Below are 25790 nucleotides of genomic sequence, written 5' to 3'. Positions count from 1 at the left end.
TAACAAAAATTCACAAACCCACTCTTCAAAGGAAATAAAAATAAGCCTGGAGATGTAAAATTTGAGTAAGAATTGTGGTTGTAGGACTCTGATTCAATTTAGCATCTTGTTTGCAACAGATGTGTTCTATGTAAAAGACGAACATTTCTGAGTTAATAACTTTCCTTTGTTTAAACAAACTATAATTTTAATAGACCTATATCTACTTAATAAGAGCAACTACCACATCAGTCACAATATTGCAATGGCTAAGCATGTTATAAAGTTTGTAAACAACACAGTGTGTCATAACAGCAATCATTTGCAAAAGAATTGCCACTTCAAATGACAACTAGTTTGAAATACTTACACAAAATACAGACTCCCAAAAGGGCCATAATTCAGATTCCTTTCATAAACAATATGCTTAGAATATATTAAAAAACATTGAGTGGATGCATAGCTGGGGTAAATACAGAGTTACAGCCTATGTTGATAGTAAGCTTTCTAGTTCTTGCCTTTCTAATTCATTAAACCACTTGCTCATTAAAAATCATATCTGATTAGGACAAATCTCAAAAGAGAAGAGGTAAAAATGACAAAAGCAATATTTAGAACAACTACAAATTTGTGATGAGTTGGTCATTTCTATTATCATCTGGTAAATTAAGAGCATGATATATATGACCATAGAAACAAATCTGCCTGGGAAATAATAAATATAACACATACACTCATGTGTAATCAAAACATTCTTTCTCACATAATAATCATCAAGCCCTCACTATTATACTATCAGAAATGTCAAAATTATATAAATAAATGAATTCACTAGTAGTTACCAGATTCTGAACTTTGCTCTTCCATGATAATTTATATATTTGCCTACAGGTATTTATATTCACAAACATATCCAACTGTTTCCTTTCAAATATTCTCAGTAGCAAGGATTTTTTCAAAAAAAAAAATAGTAAATTTAAAATTTAAAAAGCCTTTCAGATCAACCACACTTGTCTAACTCCAAAATTACTGCTTTCATGTAAATTTACAACTGAAAGAAGTCACTTTGATATCCAAGTTTATTACTATAAAATAAAGTCTGCTATGAGAATATTCTCATCTTCTATTTCGACAGAAATAGATACAGTTAAAAGAATGGTGCTAGAAACACAAGTGTACACACGGGTTTACACTTCTAGTCTGTGAAATAACCTGAGCAGGCAGCTGAGGAGCAGCTTCCTTTTTAATTAGAATCATTTCCTGATTAATTAGTCCCAGAATACTTAACACAAGTCTCCACTGTGCCACTGGGACCCAGCACTAATTTTCCTCATGGTAATAAACATCATCTCTTCCCCAGGATGAAGCTCAAGTCTATTTCTGCCTTAAATGGGAAAAGCTCTTTTCACAGAATTGACTTGAACATCCAAAGCCCAACAGCAAGAGGTGCATTTTCAGCCATAGCACAGAAAAGGAATGTGTGAATTACATGAGAAAATCTTTCAAGTCTTATACTGTTAAGTTGTAATAGAGTTCACTCAGAAAAAAAAAATCTTAATTTTAAAAACTATGTAATAAAAGATCATCTCTTTTCAGATTTGTAGTTCTGACTCTTTGGTTGGCTTAAGTTTTTCCTTTTGCAATGCTCGAATTGAACCCAGGGCCTTCGAGGACATGCCAGAGAAGCATTTCTACCACCCCCATCTCCAGCCCGCAATCACTCTTCTGAACACACGGCCAGATCCAGGAACTGAATGAAACTCACATTTTACAAACTTACTCAAATACTCTGCAAACAGTGAAGTTTAAAACCCTCTACAGAAAAGAAAATCTGAAGGCCTTGTAAAGTCAAAAGGTAACAATTAATTAATCACTGTAAAACAAAAACTTATTTAGAATACCTAAATATGAACTACACAGGTAGAATAATTAGTAGAAGCTTTCCATCCGCAATCTCAGTTCTACTTTTGCATACCTGACTGGAAAGTTTTTAAGAGTCAAATAAAAATCGTTCCCTTTTTAACATCAGTTTTGCAGATATCAAGATAAAAGCTTCATGATGTCTTCAAAAAAATTAGTCATCTATTAAAAGATTAAGCAGTTTTCATAAACATGTCACAAATCAGCTTCTCAAAGGGTAAGAGTGACTGAAACTCCGACACGAGTAACAATTAAAGTTCTCTCTGAGGGAAGAAGTATGCATACCCGTGACATTCTAACTCAGGAATAAAAAGTTCTGAACAATTTCTACCTTGTCTTTTGATCACTCAGAAATAAAATGCTTGTGTGTAAAAGTGGAAATCGACACATGTCTAATAGAAATATCACTGATAAGTAAGCTGTAGGTCTAGATAACCAGCAGTAAATCTAAAGGGGAAGGGAACTAAATAAAAAATACTAATAAGCACTTTTGAGGGTTTTCTTTTAGTTTTGTATTTTTGAGATTATACTATAATCACATTTCCCCCTTTGCTTTGCTCACTTCAAACCCTCCCCTATAGCCCTCCTTGCTCTCTTTCAAATTCATAGCCTATTTTCCCAATAATTGTTATTATTACATTTTATTTGGTGGAGGCATACATTTGTAGGTCAAATGGGAACTGTCAGGAGTTAACTCTCTCTTTGAACCATGTAGAACCCAAGGACTGAACTTGGGTCATCAGGCTTGAAAGCAAGGATATTTACCCACTAAACCACTTTTACTGCCCCAAGAATACTAATAAATGCTTATGGTATAAATATTATTTAAATTTATCTATTGAATTTATTTCATATCTGATTTAAAACAATCTAACAAAACTAGATAAAAACATTTTAGTTCATTCAAAAGCCAGTTTTTTGGAATAAAGCATTAAAATTGTAAAAAATGTAAAATAAATCATAGCCAAATATAACATTTATAGAGCATCTTTTTGAAGGAGCTTAAGAAATTTCACAGAGGAACATTTTTCTAAGTTTCAAATCATGATAAATTTATTAGACTTTTAGATTTTCATTTATTTTATTTTTCTCTTCATTGGACAAAGGAAAAAGAACATAAAAATACTTATAAAAGATCATATTGTGGAGCGTTTGTGTATACATGAACAATTATGTAATCAGTGAAATGGATTCTAATGGGAAACACTGAACAAATTTAAAAGATTCCTTTTTCTTTTTGGTAATGTATCAGCTTATAAAGAATTAAGCCTAACTATTATGGAATTGTCAAACAAATTTTGCTCATTTGTTTCTCATTCCTGCTTCTTCTTCCCGATCCTTCTTCCCTGTCTTATGCCATCCCACCTTCAGCGGCTTCATTTCTGTTTTCATATCACATAACATTTTGGCTTCCCCATCTTTCTCAACACTTTTTGCTCCCCTCTGGTGATCTCCTATCTAGTTTCATAGAAAAAGTCAACTTTTCAATGAGCAGTTTTGTGTCTATGAGACTTCAATCATTCAGCTATGTTCTATAACTCGGAAGTCTTCTCTGAAACAACTCAAAAGGTATAAGTTCAAATCCAATTCCTCACTGGAGGGATTAGGGACACCATGAGAATATTGCCCACAGAATCAATTGACTGGAACTTATTGGGGCTCGCAGAGATCAGGGGACCTTTAGGAGACAGAGCTAGGTCCTCTGAACATATGTTATAACTGAGTAGTTTAGGGTTCTTCTGGGATTCCTAACAGTGGGAACAGGGGCAGTTGCTAACTCTTTTGCCTACTTATGGGACCCTTTTCCTCCTACTGGGTTGCCTCATCATGCTACCTTGATGGTTATGTACCTGGTCTTATTGTAGCATATTATGCCGTGTTTGGTTGCTGTCCCTGGGAAGCCTGCTCTTTTCTGAGGGGAGACAGAGGGAGAATGGATTTGGGTTAGAGGGGAGACTTGGGAAGTCAGAGAAGGGGAAGGAGGCAAAATTGTGGTCAGGATGTAATATATGAGAGAAAATGAATAAAAAAATAAAATAAAAAATAAAAACAAACAAAAGCAAAAAAATCCAATTCCTCTTATTTCTGAACTCTTATTTTTTCTGTTGTGGCTTTGTTATTTTTTTTATTAATCATGAAGAACTAACCTATCAAGTTTAATTCACTTTGTCCTTCAACACACTTATCAAGGGCTAATGCTAGGCTCTAGGGATATAGAGTACAAAAAAAGATAGGGACAGTTATTCATGATGGCACAGCCTATCTTGACAGCTCAAAAATCAACAACAAGCCCTGCAAGTACAAAGAAAAATGCAGAGAAACTATGAAATTCTGCAAATGTAGGACTATAAATAGAGCTATAGCAAAGGCTTCCTGAGAAAAGCACTTGCCTCAGGAGTACCTGAGGTCAGAAGAACCCTCCGAATTCATATAAAAGCTAGCACTGGGAGGCTGCATCTGTAATAGCAGTACTCCTATGGGGAAATGGAGGGTGAAGACAGAAAATTGCTAGAAGTTTGTGGGCCAGCAAGCAGAGTATATTAAGGAGCAGACAACAGCAGAGACCCCAGTCTCTAACAAGGATGAAGGCAAAGACCAATCCAATGTTGTCCCTTCCACATGTTCGACATGCTCTTACAAACACTAATGAATGTACATGTGCACACACATGCATATACATATATCACATGCACCCATTATACACACACACAAACAAAAGACAAAAATAATGAAAACCTTTTTTCTTGACCACATTATGCACATTTAATAAAGAGTGGAAGACAGGATGGGAGGAAGAAGCAGAGTAGCATGTAAAAAGACATAAAGAAGGTGCTGAAAAAGAGCTTCACGAAACACTCAACCAAGAAGCTACAAAGTCAACAATTTCTAAAACACAAGCAGAAATGTGATGCTGATGTGTGGGTTACAAGGTGGATTTTCAGAACCTGCCTCATGAGTTTCCGTGCCTATCCTTTTCACCCAGGCACTAATCAATTTAAACACAGAATTGAAAGGAAAAATAAAGCCAAAGCAATCCCAGCCACAAAAACCTCATCACACCACACTAAACAAACGTAAGTATATTCTAAAATATATGCTACAGCTAATCAAGTTACTAGGCTTCAAGAATAAAATTCCAGGCTTTTGAATAGCTGCAAGGTTCAAGAAAATTATCATCACTTTCCTTTTCTCTGTCACTACAAGTCTAAAATACTGTCTATGATGCATCCTCCCTTCTTCTCTCCTGCCCTCCCTCTCCCTCGCTCTTTCTTTTTCTTCTTTCCTTTCTTTCTACCATTTATTTTTTCCTTTTTCCCTTTTTTGTCATAGTAGGGATTGTACCCATGGTACTAAGCATTCTATATTAACATCTCCACTCATTTTTACTTTACTTATAAGTATGATCTCACTTTGTTTTCCATGCTGGTCTCAAACTTGTCATTGTCCCGCTTTAGCCTCCCAGGTAGTTGGAATCAGAGGCATGCTTCAATATGCCTGGCTCCCAGGCCTTTGTTCCCTATGGTTAGTGTCTTGTCTGTGTGGAATACAGAGGATAGAGTGACTTTACTACATGAGTGGACCAGGAATAACCCCACAGGTGAAGGAATGTCCATGATAGAAACCTGAGTACTGTATCTGAGCAGGATAGGAGGAGGTGTGTACTAGAAGGAGTGACTTATATAATAATTTGGCTGCCTCTTAGTGACTTAACCTGAGCTATCTAGAGAACCTTAGAAAATAAAACACCAGGTTCTTTCCTTGCCCCATGATCACTCAAATTGGCCAGTTACATCCTTTATTCATAGATCAGTATTTGTTCCTTCTTTTTTTTCTTTCTTTTTCTTCTTTTAAATTTTTTAAATTTTATTTAAATAACATTTTTTTCATTTATTTTACATACCAAACACAGTTTCCCCTCCCTCTTCTCCTCCAAGTCCCTACCCCACTTGTTAGAATTCAGTCTCAGTTGATTTGTATTAGAAGTAATACATATGATGAAGAACCCAGAAAGTAGACAGTTGGGAGTGCAAACTTGTACAGCCACTATGGAAATCAATATGGCGGTTCCTCAGAAAGTTGGGAATCCATCTACCTCAAGATCCAGATATCTACTCTTGGGCATATACCCAAAGAATGCTTCATTCTACCACAAGGATTAGCCATGTTTATTGCTGCTCTATTCATAATAGCTTGAAATTGGAAACAAGCTATACATCCTCAACATAAGAATGAATAAAGAAAATATGGTACATTTACACAACAGAATATTACTCAACTGTTTAAAAAAATGACATCATAAAGTTTGCAGGCAAAAAAGTGAGGTAACTCAGACCCAGAAAGATAAATGTGGTATGTATTCAATTATATGTGGAGATTAGCCATTAAATAAATGATAAACAAACTACATTCTGTAGACAAAGAGAGGTTAGGTATAAGGGAAGGGATTTGGGGGGTGAGGAGGATGACAAAAGTGTCTCCCTAGAAGCGGAATAGAGAATAGATTTTACAGGGGGCGGAGGGATGGGAACAGGAGGATGGGGGAGGAGGATGGGGTTGAAGGACGGAATGTGGACACAGCTAAATTAATGGGTATTTGAGAGATAGTATGGAAACATAGTACAGTGAAAACTTCCTACAATATATGAAGGCAATCCTAATGAACTCTCCAAAAAATGAGGTAAGCAGAGTCCCAATTGGCTATCTCTTATTACCAAATGAAGCATCCTATAACTGGGACTAGATTGCATCCAATTGACTTGTTGACCAAAGGGGTCCCATGGAAATCCCCAAACACTCAGGTTATTGCCAAGACAAAGGTTGCTCTCCAAACACTGACTGACAGCAAGGCCCCATTGCTGAAGACAGCTCCTATGCAGCTCATTGAACATGAAGAAGTCAAGCTAATGCCTACATAGAGCCTTCACACTTACATGCTAGCATCTTTGGTACAGTAAGGTATTTTGTACACTACCAAAGGAAAAATATAAGCATTAACCCAGTCACAAACACTTTGATAAACAATGGTGTCCTGCCTGAAAGATATGCTAGTGGAATGGTGGCACAGTTTGCGGGAGTGACCAACCAATATCTAATATGATGTAAGGGCCACTCCATGAGATAGAACCCATACCTACTACAGCTTGGATGACCATGAACCAGAGACTAGATAGCTCAGAGACATAGGGTAAAACCAAATACTAATGGTCTTTAAAAAAAAGTTTAAAAAGTAATATTAAATGACTGTGATGTTATTCTGCTATATACAAATCAGTGCCTTATTCCACCAGCATCAGAGAAGCTTCCTCCTACTGCAGATGGAAGCAAATACAGAGACCCACACACAGACATTACACAGATAGATACTCCTAATAGGATGTCTCCATTAAATCCCTCCCCTCAGAGATCAGGGAACCCCACAGAAGAGGAGACAGAAAGAATGTAAGAGCCAGAGGGGATGGAGGACACCAGGAGAACAAGGCCCTTTTAATCAACTGAGAAAAACTCATATAAATTAATGAAAATCTCTGTATTTCCTGTGTATTTCTTCTCTATGCTTCTTAGTTAACTTTAATCACATACTGCTTTATAATTTTCTCTATTCCTCACTAAGGCCTGCATTAGCTGCTGTATATGCATCATTTCATTGAATCCTAACAATCCTGTAAAATATCAATTAAGCCCATTTTATAAGTGAGGGAACCAAGACAGAACACTTAAGAAAATTACTCAGAACCACAAATGATTAACAGAGTTAGAAATATGGACCCCATTTCTCATACCATCATGGGTAGTTTCCTCTCAAGTGAAGCTACTAACACTTTTCCTATAGCCTGAACTCTTACTGAGGCTGCATGCAACGTAATTCTCCATAAATGTGGACTTACCAGCAATTCTGAACTGATCTTTGGTCATGGACTCAACAAGAAAATTGGTCTATGGATGATCTACAATTATCAATCTTGCTCATCCTCACTTGAATCTAGTTCAGTACTTTTTAAAAACAGTTGGTCTAAATGAATCCTCAGGGGAGTCTTGGCCCTGGAGGAGATAGGAATGGAGGGGAGGAGCTGGCAGGAAGGTGGGGACAGGGGCGGGAGGAGGGAGGACAGGGGAACCATGGCTGATGTGTAAAATTAAAGCACAAATATAATAAATAACAAAAAAAAAGAGTTGGAAATAGTCAACCATTATCAATCCCCCAAAAAATTATGTTCCTTCTAAGATACATTATAAAAACAACAAACTATAAAATGTTTGTTCTACACTGTAATCCCAAATCCTTTCTATCTGCTGGAGAAGGACACATAAAAATTAAAGACTAGAGGTATGGCTCAATGTCAGAGTTCTTGCCCCATATATGCAAAGCCCTGGGTTTTGATTCCTCCTTATGCCCAGAAAGAAACTAAAAACAAACTACCTCTTAGCCTCGTTTTCTGAAAGAAAGGCATCACAAAACAAAGCTTCTTTGAAGGATATAATTTTGAAAGCTATACAGCAACGAGAGGCAAGCATATGGTAAAGCAGTCAATCATATGTTTTAATGTATGGTGGTTTCACAAAGCACACCAAAAAAGAATGCTATCCCTCATGGGACTACCTCCAAATATAATCTGTATATTTAAATTCTAATTCTACAGAATTAAATGATAGGCCACTTTTTCTTAAAAGCCATGTCTTGAGTAAATCTTCATCATACTCCTTCTTTCCTATGCAATCTATGGTCTTTGAAGGTTTCTATAAAGAAATTCTGTTCAAATGTAATTATTTGATTAGTCGATCTTAGAAATCTTACCATTCCCTTAATAGAGTGGAAATTTTAACTGGACCAAAATAAGAGATTAATATGCTGAATCAAGACAAAGAAGCACCAAACATGTAGCACTTCTTATGAAAACCCTCCAGGTGTTTATGTTCTTCTAGCTGAGTAGTGGTAAATTCAGATGCATTCAGCACCAAAGCACATAAATACATTCTTATCTACAAGAACTTGCTGTCTCATTTGTACTTCTAGCACGGAAAAACAAGGCAGACATTTTTAGAAATATGTCATTATCCATCTTTTTATTATCCTTAGCAATGATGCAGAGAAGACAATAAAATCAAAATACTATTGTACTTCCTGTCACAAAAGTGTTATGAATTGAAAGCTTGACTAAGAGCAATAGATTTCTATACTCTTTGTACAAAAAAATGTTTTTGACAGTATCCTTTTTATAACTGGAATAACATTAAAACTTTGTCATTTATTTATAAATGGAATATGAAAATTTGTTATTATTTTAATTATCTATTACTAGTCAGTCAAGTAGCAACTAGTAAACATTTATCATTATAAAATAAGCCATAAATACCATGTATATTTTTAATAAAATATTCTATAACAGGTTTGAAATAATGCCACCAATAACATGCAGTATTAAGCAGGGCAGTCAGTAATCTACGCAGCATCTTTTCTATCTTTCTTCTTCATTAAAAGACAGATTGCAGGACAGAAGAGATGGTTCAGTGGTTAAAAGAGCAGATTCTAATCCTCCAAAAGACCAGAGCTATATACAAAGTGGCTCACAACTGCCTGTAATTCCAATTCCAGAGGATCCAACAACATCTGGCCTGTATAGGCAACTGCATTCATATGCACAAAGCCACATACAGCTATATACATGTACACACAATTAAAAACAATAAAAATAAAGCTTTACTCTCAGCATATATGTTCTGCAGTTTTCATGTATCAGAGTAAGTGGATTTACATGTTACCTAGTTTTCATTTAACCCTCATAAAACAGCTGAGTGGCTTAAGAAGATAGTTGTTGAAAGACACTAAATATTTTTTAAAAATAAACAGTTGTTCTGTTCCGTCAAGAAGAATTGCTGTTACAGCAATTAATGATGAAGTAACTGCATTGGAAAGAAGATCCTAAAAAAGTCTATTTTGAAACATTTGGTAACGTAAACATTACTGCATTATTTGATCACTGGAAACTATGTGTATGTGTGCATTATTATAAAAACTCTTGGGCTAGGGAGATGGATCACAAAATAAAGTGCTTATTGTATGAGCCTGAGAACTTGAATTTGGATCCCCAGTGTCCATGTAAAAGGCTGAGCATAACCATGTCTGCCTGTAATCCCAGGACTGGGAGGGTGTGGATCAGAGGGCCTAGAGATTTCACAGGATGGCAAGTCTTGCCAAATTGGCAGGCTCCATGTTTGGTAAGTGTCCTAGTTAGGGTTACCATTCCTATGATGAAAAACCATGACCAAAAAGCAAGATGGGGAGGAAAGGGTTTATTTGGCTTACATTTCCATATCACTGCTCATCATCAAAGGACATCAAGACAGGAACTCGAATAGGGCAGAAATCTTGAGGCAGGAGCAGATACAGAAGCCATATAGGAACACTGCTTAAGAACTTGCTCAGCCTACTTTTCTTTTTTTTTTTTTTTTTTTAAATAGAACTCAGGACCACTAGCTGATGGATGGTACCACCCATAATGGGCTGGGCACTCTGTAATAAACCACCAATCAAGAAAATGTCCTATAGGCTTGTCTACAGCTGGATCTTACGGAAGCATTTCTCAACTGAGGCTAATCTCCTCTCTGATGATGCTAGCCCATGTCAAGTTGACATAAAACTTGCCAGTACAATGAGATACCCTGTCTCAAAAAATAAGGTAGAGAGCAATAGATAGGTTCCTGATGTCAATTTCTGGCCTCTGCACATCACACAGGGAAGTGCTCTCCTGAATTTACACATATACAGCCCTCCTCAATACACACACACACACACACAAAGCTTCTTATATCGTCACATTTAGTAACCCGAAATGAGAAATTGTATATTTAAAACTTGTACAGAAAGTTACAGAGATTGTGGAATAAAATGGTAAAAGTATAAATAAGTTTCAACTTCTGATTCATCCATAAAAATACTTAAAGTGACTGTAGAGATGGGTAGGGGTTAAGAGCACTAGCTGTTCTTCCAGAGTACCTGGGTTCAATTCCCAGCACCAACATCGCAGCTCACAACTATGTGAAACTCCAGTTCCTGGGGATCTAACACTCTCACATAGACATATATGCAGGCAAAACAACAATGCACAGAAAAAAATAAAAATAAATAAGTCATTAAAAAAAAAGAATACCCAAAAAGGCTGGAAATAAAGATGAGTGGTAGACTCATTTATTACCCACATATCCCTAAGAGAAAGAAAGAACAAAAGAGTGAGAGAAAGACAGAGAGAGAGAGGAAGGAAGGAAGGAAGGAAGGAAGGAAGGAAGGAAGGAAGGAAGGAGGAAAGAGAGAGAGACATTGACAGAGAGAGAGGGAGAGAGACAGAGAGAGAGAGAGACAGAAACAGAGAGAGAGAGAGAGAGAGAGAGAGAGAGAGAGAGAGAGAGAGAGAGAGAACTGACTGGCATAGGGAAAACAGGTAATATTCTAGCCTAAATTCAGCAACACACTTTATGGTAGGGGCTGAAAAGAATGATACATTTCTACTTGGTTTTACCGGTCTTTTACAGATGCAATAAAAATGAAAAACATTTGATACAGTAAAAATGAAAACCATTAAAAAGTGATTTAGAAACAAACTTGCAAATTGCTGTATGCTAAAACATATTAAAATAATGACCCATGTTATTGACCCATATAGAACTGTATAGAAAAAAAAAAGAATGGGAAAGTCTATAGCTATAGAATATAGACAAATGGTTTTCAGAAAAGAGAGAAGAAGGGAGCTATCAGCTACTCCTAACAGGTATGGTGTTTATTTGGGGAATACAGAAATAGTTGTACTCTTCCTGGCCACCATGAAGCTGTTCTAAAGACAGACATTGGAATTTGCCCAGGAGCTTGGAAAAGGAAAAGACTGGGGCACTGATGAAAGCCAGAGAGAAATCTCCCAGGAAGAGATGTCATACAGTTCTAACAATTTGTCACACCACCTTACAAGAACAAGAAGTGAGAGAATGGTGGGCAACAATGGGCAAAACAACACCCTGACAGACTGCTTAGTTTCAGTGGCTTCTCTGTTTGAACCCAGATTTAATGTCAGGGTCCTGAAGATGGATTCTGAGAGATCAGTGGACTTCTTTGTTCCTTCTCCAGTGTAGTCACATTAAATCTATCTTCCTTCTCTTCTTTTCACTATTGCTTGCTTTTTTACTTGGCCTGTTGAGAATGAGTGGCTGAGCCTATGTTATTAAGGATGTCAGAGCCCAGGCTTTGATCCTAACAACCCCAGAAATATTCTGAAATTATGGAGTACTGAAACTTAATCAACACAGTGAATATAATAAAAGCTACTGAAATGTTTATTTTTAAATGACAAATTTTACATTATATGACAGTTATTGCAGTAGAAAAATTACAAAAGTAAAAAGACCCATATTCAGTATTGAATAATACTTTGTGTTATATTTTGAAGCAAATATTTACCAGTTTCATCCTTTAAAACAAGTCTAAATTTCTATACTTTGTGAATTATCCATAGTATCTTAGTATAGTGTCACTTATGCATAGTAAAAGATACATATATGTATATTAGAAGTTCATTCTCACAAAAAATTTTGTTAATCATACATGTCTAGACACACAATGATATAATACTAGATGTTTGTGTCTAAGTAGCACATTATGTACTTCTAATGACTTTTTATGGGGTAGCAGGTACAGCCACACCCCTTCCTCCACTGAGAATCTTTCTAAATTCATACTTTTTTAAGAATTCAAACTCTGACACGGATATAAGATATTGTATCACAATATTACCTATGACATCCGATTTTATATGTCCACGGTGTAATGAAATGGTGCTTTTGAATACAGAGAAATTTTTAGATCAAGAGACTGAGTAACAAAAAGAAATTCCTATTGAATATAATGTGTGAAAGGTATTTGGAAGCCAAGGAGCTACATTTCCCTTAGAATTCTGGCCGAGAGCTACTTTCTACAGTGAAGACTGGAAGGAGCTGAAAACCACATGACTTCTCTCTGGCCAGAGCTTCACAAAGGGTTTGCTTTAAACTTTGTCTCTGGGCGTGTCATTCTCAATCACTTGCCTGAATTCTGTGGAGTCATTTTCTTGTGATTTTGGGTTTTGTTGTTGTTGGGTTTTTTTGTTTGGTTGGTTGGTTTTTTGTTTTGTTTTGTTTTTCCCAGCAGAAATGGCAGCCTCTTGTTTCTCTGGACCAGCTAACGGCAAGCTAAAAGTTCAATCACCATTTTGCTTTTTCAGTGCTTTCAATGATCAAATCACTTGGATCCTTCAATAAACACACTTTGAAATGCCCGTTTTCCTGACTATACTCTCTTTGATGTACTTGCCATATGTCACCTTCTCACAAGGTTTCTATTCTATGTCTAGTGTTATATTTGCGAGAGAGAGAGAGAGAGAGAGAGAGAGAGAGAGAGAGAGAAATACTTAGTTGTCCAAACTTGAAACAAAGAACATACTACTCCATCTTGCTAAGTTGTATTAAGACTTATGACACCAGCTACTAATTAAGAGTGAGCACAAGTAGAAGATTTTACTAACTTACATACATCTTAGACATATGCATTCTACCCAGACTGTCATCCTTAAATCTCTTTCAGATCATGGCCCCAGGATACACTTTGAACAAGGCAGCAGACCACAAGTCTGGCCACTTGGGCAGATGGGAGATTTACACAGCAAAGATATTTCCATCAGTGTACTTCTTTTTGAATAGTTGCTACCCTGGTTTATTTTGTCCATCTGGCAAAATCATGCCTTTCCTGATAAAAGTACAAGGGACTTAACAGAAAACAAGAACTTAATGATGCGTGTAACCCCTGCACTGCCTCCCTGAGCTACACTGTAGAGGCATGTTGTTTGATTTGGTGATGGACCTAATGGCTGGTTGTAAGTCAGGGCTGTCTCCTTTTGTTTTGGGAATGGAACCTAACTAGAGGCCAATCTAGGTGAACAACCATCAGCAGAAACTTTGTCCACAAGCCTAAACTTCAATTAGGATATGAAGTTTTCATTCCTACAGCTTCCACAGGCTTGGTTAGTACTCTATCTTACATGCATACTAGAGGCACTGCTGCTTAGCTAAATTCAACTTTGTGTAACTTAATATTTCCTAAGCAAGTTCACTAGCAAATGCTTTATAACATCAATTTTATTACTTCAAGTTTCTTCTTCATCAGAATTTTTAAATGAAATCAAGTGTTCAAAACTATAGGCACAGTTCACCGCTACCCTGCAAGTGTTCAAAACAGAATAAAATACTGACAACACATACGAGTGATATATTTTTAAATAAGTTCAAGGTACTGATGAGTTATTGGAGCTCTGAAAAACATGATTTGATGTTTCTTCATCAAAATATTATTAAAATAATTTCCTACCTTTGTGATAAGAATTCGGTATCTATCCAGCATTGCCTGGTTGTCATGGCATCCTGCTAATAGCTGCCATACTTCTGCCCTTAATGCCTCAGGAACACCACTCTTTACCAAAGTGGATAGCCCTTTTGGTCGGACACCAAGATTATTGTGCCTGAAGAAAGAAGAAAATAAACCATTCACAAACCCATGTCCTGAACTGCTGCTGCTATGGAAAGAATATTTATTAGTTTATGTAAAAAGGATAAGCCTGGATCAAAAAAAAAAAAATTGACTGGGAGCACTAAACAAAAGTAGAGCCTAAACCTCAGTGACATCTTTAACTATTTTTTTCTTTATTTCATCCTATATTTTGATGAGCCATGTTATTCCATCTTTAGGCAAAGGGGTTTTTTTCACCATATTATTTGTATTTTTTTATTTTTCTATGATGATTATATATTAACATATGTATTAGTTTTTGTTTATAAACAACATATTACAACATAAAAAAGAACCATTTAAATCCTGAGATGGTTGTACAGCACTAGAGTATGTTTCCGGAGAATGAGCAGAGATGCGGGAACCCCTCAAACCTTGACAGTACTCACTTCTTTACAGTCAGAGCTGGGCCAAATGCAAAAAGGAGTCCTACATTATAGGAATGAAATATGCAAACTTCAGCTTCTTACAGTCCCCACATCTTGACCCAAGGATTACCTGGGAAGCTACATGTCTTGTTCACCTAATCTGGAACACTGTTTCAGCTTAAACTTAAGCACAAAGGACCATCTAGATTTAAAATACCTAAGGGAGCCTTATGCCAAGAAGAGTTCCTCATTGTTGTCAGTTCTAGATTTGTCTTACTGGCCTATTTGAACTACAAGCACTCCCTAAACTGTGGACTTTAGTCTTTCCTAGAAAAACCAAAACTTACACAACTACATCTTGCTAGAGGGATAGCTTATGTTTATCAGTCTTATCCTTTTCTCAGGGGCTGTTTAGGACCAGAGCAAAGGCAAACATCTGCTGTCTAAAGCCAATGATCACATAGTAGTTATGCTATAATGTCAATAGCCATCTGGTCAAGAAATTGAACTACAGTTCCAGTCTCATGAATTCAAGTCCATTTTTCACCTCTTTCCTGATCTAAGAGCTATAGTCCAGGCCTTTTCTGCTCAGACATTTCTCATTTCTTGCTCACTATGTCATAGAGCTGACCCTGATGCAACCGCCCAAATTTCAAAACTTGACAATGTATCCCAATTTGAACTAACACACCAGGCTCTAATTTCAAGTTTTAAAATTGAAAAGTCATGGAATCCATATGTCTATTTTACATAATTGGTATCCCACATACTTCTCCAAATTATGCACACCCTTCTATCGCCAGCCCAGACCCAAGTTTTGGCATCTTCTTCTGAAAATGTGTTCAAAGACTTTTTCCCCCTTCATATTGTCAAAATCTATATATCATAATGTTCCAAACTTACATAATAAGTTAAAGTAAACTTATCACATCAGGATTTTGTGTAGATCATCACATTTATGATCATCCTGCTTTCATTCAGCTAAACTTCTGTGTGGAGAGGATTGGGACAATTAGAGAATGGAAACTGGTTAAAATGATGGGCTCAAAATGAAGAAGAAAGAGTTAAAACATAAATGAATTATCATTATTAAAGAAGATGATTATGCTGTTAAGGGGCAGGATTCAAAATAGTATATAGTTATAATTTTAGATACATACTATTTTAACCTGCTTTTAAACATACATATGAAAAGAATTTGGAAGAATATATATAAAGTGCATATGTATGTAATAAAATTAAGAAAGACCTTTGATTTTAATTTTTATATTCTTTTTAAATCAAGTACAATGATATTTTTAAGTAGTCTCAGACTCAGTTGGATAATGAAAAAGAGAGCTTCTAGGAAGTTCCAGGTATCAAATAGTTTATTCAGTTCTTCTTCTCAAAAACAATTAGTACTTTTCTATGTGTCATATTTTATGGAATGCATTAAACACGTTTGCCCCAGCTAATTAAAATTAAACTTATTTAAATATATAAAGGTAATTTTAATTATAAAATTTCTAATTATATAACATGTAGGTAAATGTATATACACTGATACAAATACAATTATGCAATTAATATTTATAAAAAATAAAAAACAAAAGAAGGAAAGCAAGAGAGAAGGGAAGGATAAAGATAGGATTTCCAAAACCATCAACTATAGAACTCTATACAAATGGTGTTTCACCTTAATAAACCAAAAAAGAAAAAGAAAACTTCATGTGAACCTTATCATTCCCAAGCCTTTTAACATTTCTAAACCTAAAAAAGATAAATGTTTAAAACAGAAATTCTGAGAATGATCATTTTTAAATTACTAATCTTCTATAGCAGACACAATTTCTCTAGACAAATTTTATGCTTTTTAATGTCTATTGCCATGACTGAGGTTTAATTCAAATGAAATAAAGGATATGAAATGAAAAACATCTAGCAAGCTCTGTAAGGGGTTAAAAATCAGTTGTCTCAGTTCCTCAATACAGTTCCCTTATATTCTTCTAATGAGTTTCTTGAATTATAAAATATGTTATTAATATAATATCGGTATTAATGTTTATCAATATCTAAAGTAATATTAATTAAATATAAGTCAAAAATATTTTGTCTTATTTCTTTAAAAACATATAACAACAGAATTTTAGCTGAGAAATCTTAATTCTACCTCAGAAGTCTTCAGTTTGGAAATTGTTCTCCATACATAAGGTCTATCAGTTTGATAAGAACATGATCAATGCATATAATCAAACACCTCTATTAATCAGTTTGTCCCTTCCTCCAGGTTACTGTACTAAAAAAAGTAAAAGTATCACCACATATAGTGAAGCACACTTGTAGTCCCAGCACCTGGAGTAGCTAAAACTGGCAGACAAGAGTTCAAGACAAACATAAATCCTATCTCAATTGTTTTTTAAATGAACTCAAGGGTAGAATGCTTGTCTGTCATGTTTAAAGATATGAATTTAATCATCACTACCAAAAAAATTTAATACAGAAAAGTAGTTATTAAAAATACTAACAATATCATCTTAAAAGAATTTGTGGGTGATTTCTTTAGTGCCTACTAAAAGCTGGATGGGTGGGAATATGATTACTTATTCTCATTTTTCTATTGCGTATATACTCAAATTTTCCACTGGGTCTATAATATTTGCAATAGGCATTTATCAACTATAACACAACTATCTGTTTGTGTTTATATATTTGCCTTTATAACATGATAAAGCTTGAGAGTAAAATCTAGCTCACATGCCATCTCTAAATTGTCCGTGGCCCCTGGAGTTCCTAACAAAAGATGATTAAACAAAAAAGACACTGGATTAATGAGTCAACTGTTAATGCTTTTATAAAACAGAAATTAAAATAAGAGCCAAGATAAAAATGAAAACTGTAGATATATAAAGTGCTCATGGTGTTGAATCAACAGAACTTGTAAGGAATATTTCAGCCAGGCGGTGGTGGCGCATGCCTTTAATCCCAGCACTTGGGAGGCAGAGCCAGGCGGATCTCTGTGAGTTTGAGGCCAGCCTGGGCTACCAAGTGAGCTCCAGGAAAGGCGCAAAGCTACACAGAGAAACCCTGTCTTGAAAAACCAACAAAAAAAAAAGAGGAATATTTCATGCATGGGTACTTTAATCAATACTCAATAAATAGTTTTTATTTTCATTTCTCTGATGGCTAAGTTGACTATTTTTTTAAACTTGGCTATTCATAGGTCTTATCTGGAAATATTTTTTTAAAATTTTGCCTCTACTTCTTAGTTCTTCATTTTGTGCCAGGGAGCTATATGTCTACCTTTACATTACAAGTTCTGGCAATTAATGTAGCAAACCCTAAAACAGATACTGTGTCTTCCTACTTTACTCTTTATTTTCAAAATTGTCTTGAATGTTACAACCAATGTGTATTTCATATAATGGATCAGCTTAGTAGCTATGAAATATTCCGCTGTACATTTTACTGAAGTTTTCCTGAGAAGACAGGTTACGTAGGAAACAGCAGAACCCTCAGTAATATTGATTTTGTTATTCCATGAGTTCGTTCATTGCTGTTTTAAGGGTTTCAAAGCACAAGGACAGCAGTTTGCTAGACTTCTACAGAAGTGTTTCATGACTTTTTGATACATGTTTTATGTCTTCCATCTGACTTTTCATTGCTAGTATAGTCATGTAGAATTAGTCTTCACATACTGACTTTGTATTCTGTAAAACTGAAAAATGAGGCCAGGAGTGGTGACCTATGGCGTTAATCCCAGCACTAAAGAAGCAGAGGCAGGCAGATCTCTTTGAGTTCTAGGCCAGCCTTATCTACATGGCAAGTTCTAGGCTAGCCAAAGCTATATGGTGAGAATTTAGCTCAAAAAAAAGAAAAAAAAAGTATATAAAACAAAAGTTAGGTTTTGCTTGTTTGTCTGCTTGCTTTAAACAAACTTTTTGATTTTTTTGAAAGTAAAAATTATGTCTCTGAAAATAAGATAGCATTTTATATATTTCTTCCTAATCTTATTTGTCTCTTCCTTTTTTAAAAAAAAATTATATGATAAAAGGTTGGAGTAACCAATCAATAAGTGATTTGACTTAAGACCCACTACATGAGATGGAACCCATACCTGACATTGCTTGGATGACCAAGAACCAGAGACTACCCCAGGGACCTAGAATAAAACTAAATAATACTGGTCTAAAAACTAGACGAATGAATGAATGAATGAGTGAATGAATGGAGAGGGAAGAGGGGAGGGAGGGAAAGAGGGAGGGAGGGAGGGAGGGAGCGAGAGGAGGAAGGAAGGCAGGCAGGCAGGTAGGTAGGTAGGGAGGTAGTGATAAAATCACTCCTAATGGCATACTCATAGATCAGTGCCTTACTTAGCCATCACCAGAAAATCTTCCTGCAGCAGATTGGAACAAATATACAGATCCAAAACCAGACATTACACAGAGAGTAAGAGACCTTAGAACACACAGCCCTAAATAGGATGTCCCCATCATATCCCTCCCCTCAGAGATCAGGGAACCCCATGGAAGAGGAGGAGGAAAGAATGTAAGAGCCAGAGCAGATGAAGGATACCATGAAACAAGGCCCTCTAAATCAACATAAGCAATATTCATATGATTCCACAGAGGCTGAAGCAGCATGCACGGAGCCTGCACAGATCTCTGTGTTTATATTATGGCTTCCGGTTTACTGTTTTTACAGGATTCCTGAATGTGTGAACAAGTGTGATTCTTGTGACTTCTCTATGTCTCTTTTCTGTCTATTGGTGTGTCTTGTTCAACTTCAATATGACAGTTTTTTTTAATCTTATTATACTTTATTTTGTTATTTTTCTTCTGGTGATAATATAGTGACTTAATTTATTTTCATATGCTGACCCACACTTGATTTCCCAGAACAAACCCCATTGTTATGCTTTATTTTCCTTTTTCTCTTACTATTGTTGGGGAGTTTTGAGCATACGTTCATAAGGCATACTTGACTGTGGTTTTGTCATAATATTTTAACTTGGTATTGTGATCAGTGTATGTTAATATCATAAAATTAACTCAAAATAATTACCTTCTATATTCTGAGAAAGTCTGTATAAAACTTAACAGTTCACCTTTTATAAATATTTGGTAGAATTTTCTAACTAGGTTTCAAGCTTTCTTTGTCAAGAAAAAAAAAATGTTGTAGCAGGGTTGGGCATATAACTCAGTTGGGAGAATGCTTGTGGCTGGCATACCTGTAATGCTAGCACTTGGGAAGTGGAAGAAGGGGAATCAGGAGTTCATGTTATCCTTGGTAAAACTCAAGGTCAACTTGGCTAGGTGAAATACTTTCTCAAAAATAAAACACAAAAGAAAAGATGGAAAATTATTTTAATAAAAAAATGAATTCAATAATATCTAACCATTCAGGTTATTTCACTTTGAGTATACTTTGGTGCTACAGACCTTTCCCAGAATTTGTTCATTTAACCAGGCTTTCAAAGTTTGGGTGGGAGAAATGACTTCTTAATGGAACTTAAATAGACCCCACACTAGGTGAAGATCTAGACAGACAAACATAAAGAGTTTCTATAAATCACATTTTAATTTTTATGTTATTAAGTATATCAAGGGCCTATGTATTCAGCTAGTAAAGGCCCTTGCTGTAAAAGCCTGGAGACACATATCATGAATACAAAATACATTAAAAAATTAATTTAAAGTATACTCAGGTATTAAGATAGCTTTTAATATTACAGTTGTAAATTTTCTTTATTGACAGATTTTTAGTTAGTATAAAAATTAACACTAAATATATAAATGTAAATTTTTGAATAAGAAAAATAAATTCTTACCATCTTCCTAACAATTCTCCCCAGGAATAGAGGATCTTCTCAGGACAGTCTTTTGACACATCACCTGTTCCACTTGAGAGTTCATTATCACTCTCTACAGGAAAAAAAATACACATTATTTAAGTATTTCCAAATCATAAAACATAAGACATGGCTATGTATCTACTAATAATGAACACTAGTGCCTAGATAAAATTGTCAAATAATTTTATGAAAACTCTTATCTGTAGATAAGACTCTACAGACAGCTGTATTAAATAGCTTTATCCAAAGATAATAGTTTAAAGCTGGTTGTGATATCAGCACATGGTAGAGTGAGAGGTCTTGGGTCTAATTCCTTCCTACAAATAGTTCATCTACCATTTATCCACATGTAAGAAAACTTAAGGGAAAAGCTACAGATGCCCATCTAGCAAACAGAACTAAACAAAACCAAAATGACAAGGGTATGAAGAACAGTCTCACTCCATCAGTACTTCCCTTCTCCCTTTTCCACATGAGAACACAGGGTTGGAGAGGGCTTCCCAGTGCCCCAGTGCCACAGCAGAGAGAAAGAAGGCAGCCAGCCAGCCAGCTTTCTGAGCATCACAAGATGTTCAGAGGCTCACTGGTTACAGTTGACTAGAAGAATGGCATGGCTTGGCCACCTTATGCATACAAAGAAATGAAAAACAGTGCATAGATCATGATGGTACTCCTGTTCCCACCATCTGTGACACTTTTATAAGAGACAACAGCCAACACTGTGCCCGATAAATTTGTTAAGTATGAATTAAAACAAAATAAACATTTTAAGTAGCTAAATATTTTGTAACAAGCAGAAATTTACACCTGATGAAATGCTGAGAATAAGCAACTGTTGAGTGTCCAGCCCTAAGGAATCTATCACACATACCTCAACCCTGGCTTAGAAAACATGGGTGAAGAAAAGGGGGAGGAAAGAATGGAAGTGCTGCAAAGAGGTGAAAGAATGCTGAGAAAGGCTGTTTTCTGAACGTGATGAGGCTGTTGTACAAATAGACATCATAGCAGTTGTAGTTACCTACAGGAGGCCTGAATAAAACTGAACCCATCAACATTTCATGAAGAATGGGAAAGGGTACATGAGATAGAGAAAGACAATAAAAGGACACAATTTATCTAAATTATAAAAGGGGATTTGGCATAGAAAGTAAGAAAGGCTAGCAAAGCAATGTCTTAATAATACGAGATAGTTTAAATTTTTGTCTATCAGAGCACAAGTACCAAGACTTCGCTGTTCCAAATTGGTAAGCAGCTTCCACACAAAGATTTATGTGAAGAACAGAACTTCTTAAGATACTATAAAAGGCAATAATCCAACATAAAAATAATTCACATCTGGGATATACAAAACAAACATTCATTTAACTAATAAAGGTTTATTTGGGCAGGCTAAAAGACTTGGTCATAGCCATTCACAAATTCAGAAAAATCAAAACACGTGTACATAGAGATAAAAATGTTTAACTTTTTATAGTAATAACAGATAAGAACTGGACCATTTTATTTAAAATCTGAGCATTCCTTGGGATAATGGAATGAAGACAAAAGTGTGATCTACTCTGTAAATAGCTCATATGAACAACTCTGAAGTTAGTAACAAACTCATCACAACAAATAGAAATGAGAGGTTTTCTTCTGAAGCTAAAGCAAATGAAGTTTCACTGGTATCAGGGGGACACAGAGTGCTAACACAATCCACTGAAGATTCAGTACTACAAGACCCTAAAGAACCAGCCCAGTAAACAATTATACCATATAATCCTACATTCTCACAGAAAACTAGGCACTTTTGAGAAGAGAGGCTATTAAAAATTAGAGTGAAAAACAGATTATAGTTAGATTATCTGAGGTAAGCAAACAGAAGTTGCTTTACTTAACAGATTTATAGCAAGTCTAAGTATTCATAACCTGGTATTCAATTAAGCAGTATGAAAGACACCATCTTGCTGTGGGATGTTCAAGTATGTCAAATGTGTTGCACTGATTGGTTAAAATAAAACACTGATTGGCCAGTAGCCAGGCAGGAAGTATAGGTGGGACAAACAGAGAGGAGAAGTCTGGGAAGTGGAAGGCGGAGGCAGAGAGCGCTGCCAGCCACCGCCATGACAAGCGAGATGTATGGTACAGGTAAGCCACTAGCCACATGGCAAGTTATAGATTAATAGAAATGGGTTAATTTAAGATATAAGAAGTAAATAACAAGAAGCCTGCCATGGCCATACAGTTTATAAGTAATATAAGCATCTGAGTGATTATTTTATACGTGGGTTGTGGGACCACGGGGGCTTGGTGGCACCTGGAGAGAAGATCTCCAACTATACCATCTTATACTCTATTCTGATCCATAGTAAATAATAGTATGTGAAGGTTCCAAAGTGTATGATGATCATGTACATGCTAAATTCAGAACCTAAGAAAGGGGAAAAAAACAAACATTCATGGACATCTTAATCCTTGAGTACAATAAAGATCAAAAGTATTGTGATAAAAGAATCAATTGAATTCTTATTAATCTTGGCGGTAAAGGAATACCTAAGCATGAAACAAAACAAGATGCAATAAAAATAAGGAATACATCTACCTATAAATGTAAAATTTCAATTAACTAATGCAAAAAGTTTCCAACATATAACAAGGGGTTATTTTCTCCAACATACTACAATTTTACTAATAAATAAAGTATAAACCACTAGAAATTGAGCCAAGACAAGAACATAGTACAGGTCATAATACATAAAATATAAGCATCCAAAGAAGATAAAAAAGAAAACTCCACTTTACTGTAATTTTAAATACAAAGTGAAAAAAAAAAACATGTTGACTAGTTATATTGGCAGAGTATAAACAAAAGCATAGAGGAATAGAAAAGAAGATCAATGGAAATGGGATGTAGCTTAGTGATAGATGGTTTGCCTAACAAGTACAAAGCCCTGTGTTCAATCTCCAGCACTATGAAAACCAAAGGGTAGGTGAGGGAGAGAAGAGAACAAGAGAGAGAAGAAAGGGGGAGTAGACAGGAGGAAAGAGGGAGGAGAGGGGAAGGGAAACAGGAAAGTGAGGAATGGGGAAAAGGAGGGAAAGGGGCTAATGTTCAAGCAATAGCATTCCTTTATGGATGAATGCATATATGCATGGCTGCTCCAAGTAATGTGGATACTGAATAATCATCACTGAACAAAACATCTATACCAAACCCCTCTAAGGCTCAGGGCACATTACAGAATAGGGACCGAAAAAAAATGTAGAAGCAGGGAGAAGGAAATCCTACCTTCTGGGTATAGTACAGCTATCACAACCACAAATTCACAGCAGCTACAATTGCCTACACTGACTTGCACACAAATAAGCCTGCCAACAGCCAGGCATGGATGAAGGAGTAGCTCAAGGGGCCCTCCCCCTAGCAGCTGAACTACTGGCTACAGATATATTCTGGGATAGAGAAGTTGTTGCCTTTAGTTATATATCAACTAGTGAACCCACCAGGATCCAATGAATACCACACCCATGGCTACACAGATAACCCAGGTTAAACCCATTGGGTCACAAAGCAAAACAATAGACATGGATATGGGAAATGAATTTGTAAGTAGGAGAGGTGTTGCTAGAAATATAAAGAAAATCTAGAAAAGCTGGGCAGTGATGCCACATGTCTTTAATGCCAGCACTCAGGAGGCAGAGGTAGGCAGATATCTGAGTTTGAGGCCAGCCAGGTCTACAGAGCAAGCTCCAGGACAGTTAAGGTAACAGAGAAATGCTGTCTTGGAAAAAAAAAAAAAAGAAAAGAACTATACTGGTATGAAACTTTCAAAAATAAATTTAATTAATAAAAATAAAATGAAAGGCAAGTGTTTATTAAAATTCTAAATCCATATATTATTATATTTGATCTGGGAACTCTTCCAGAATCTTACCTTACAGAAATACATATACACACACCAGAAAGATCTATGTAAAAGAATTTTTGTTGTGATAATGCTTGTAATAATAAGAAATTGAAAACTAAAGACAATCTATTAACACAAGTTTTATTAGATAAACTACAGTATATCTGTTCAAAGTAATCATACCAAGTAGTTTAAAAGATTCTACACAGGTCAATTCTGCTAATACAAACATCTGCAATCCAAATGCTTCAAGATTATGACACTCAAAGTTTCTCATTTGAAAGCATTTCAAATATTTTGGATTTCCAGATTTGAGATGGATAACCAATAAAGTCTAGACAAATACCCCACGGATCCTAACAACTCCACACAACCTTAAACACCTCAGGTTGAAGAATCATATAAAGAACATTTTATGTGTATGTAATAACATGTAAAACCATTTAAATATGCTACTTTGTGATGAGAAGCAAGTTTGGGGATCGACATGATTTGATGCCAAGAACCTTTAAAAAACTGGTGAAAATATACATTTAACAGTAACTATGTAACAGCATTTCTCTTTCTACATAGTAAGCACTAAGTCAATATTTACAGAATATATTTTTTACTTTCCAACATTATACTTCTGACATATTCTAATACTTTAAAAGTACAGATAATGATGAGACAGGGATTTTTATCTTTTGAATAGTCTCTATTGCCATATATATTAAAATATATTACTATAAACCCTTACTAATTAGTCATAAAATTATCACTGATAACAGTAATGTATTTTCTTTCTGGCAATCTCCCATTACTTTCCATGACAAACAGGAAATCAGAACCTTAAAAATTCTGACTGGCAGAAGAAAAACACAAAAAGATGAGAAGAAATAAACATAATTTTAAATAAAACCTGATTCCTAAGAAACAATTACAGAATAAGTGGCAGTAAATTAGCAAGTCAAATATTTTAAAGGAAAAAAAGAATTTAATCAAAGAAGACATGGGTCCTAGTTTGCAGCTTTATTGCTATGATAAATATTATGACCAAATGCAAGTTGGGGGAGAAAAGGACTTATTTCATCTTACACTTGCAGAAAACTCAACATAGAAACCTGGAAGTAGGAACTGAAGCAGAGGCCATGCAGAAACCCTGCTTGCAGGCTCACTCCGAGGCTTACATTCAGTGACCTCTCTTATACAGCCCAGGCCCACCTCTATAGATATGGTACCACCCACAGATA

General features: G+C 35.6%; 1 protein-coding gene across 1 annotated transcript in view; it reads right to left on the bottom strand.

Annotated features, from left to right (window-relative positions):
- Rabgap1l (RAB GTPase activating protein 1 like) overlaps positions 1–25790 on the bottom strand; it is a 560245-nt gene that overhangs the window by 393148 nt on the left and 141307 nt on the right. Inside the window, exons 12-13 of the mRNA XM_036203001.1 lie at positions 20651–20744; positions 14279–14429 (exon numbers count right to left, since the gene is read on the bottom strand). Coding sequence (XP_036058894.1) covers positions 14279–14429; positions 20651–20744 — 245 coding nt within the window. The remainder of the gene's footprint in view (positions 1–14278; positions 14430–20650; positions 20745–25790) is intronic.

This window comes from Onychomys torridus, chromosome 11, assembly GCF_903995425.1.
Source record: "Onychomys torridus chromosome 11, mOncTor1.1, whole genome shotgun sequence".
Classification (NCBI taxonomy): Eukaryota; Metazoa; Chordata; class Mammalia; order Rodentia; family Cricetidae; genus Onychomys; species Onychomys torridus.
This window is presented reverse-complemented; position numbering and strand designations above follow the sequence as displayed.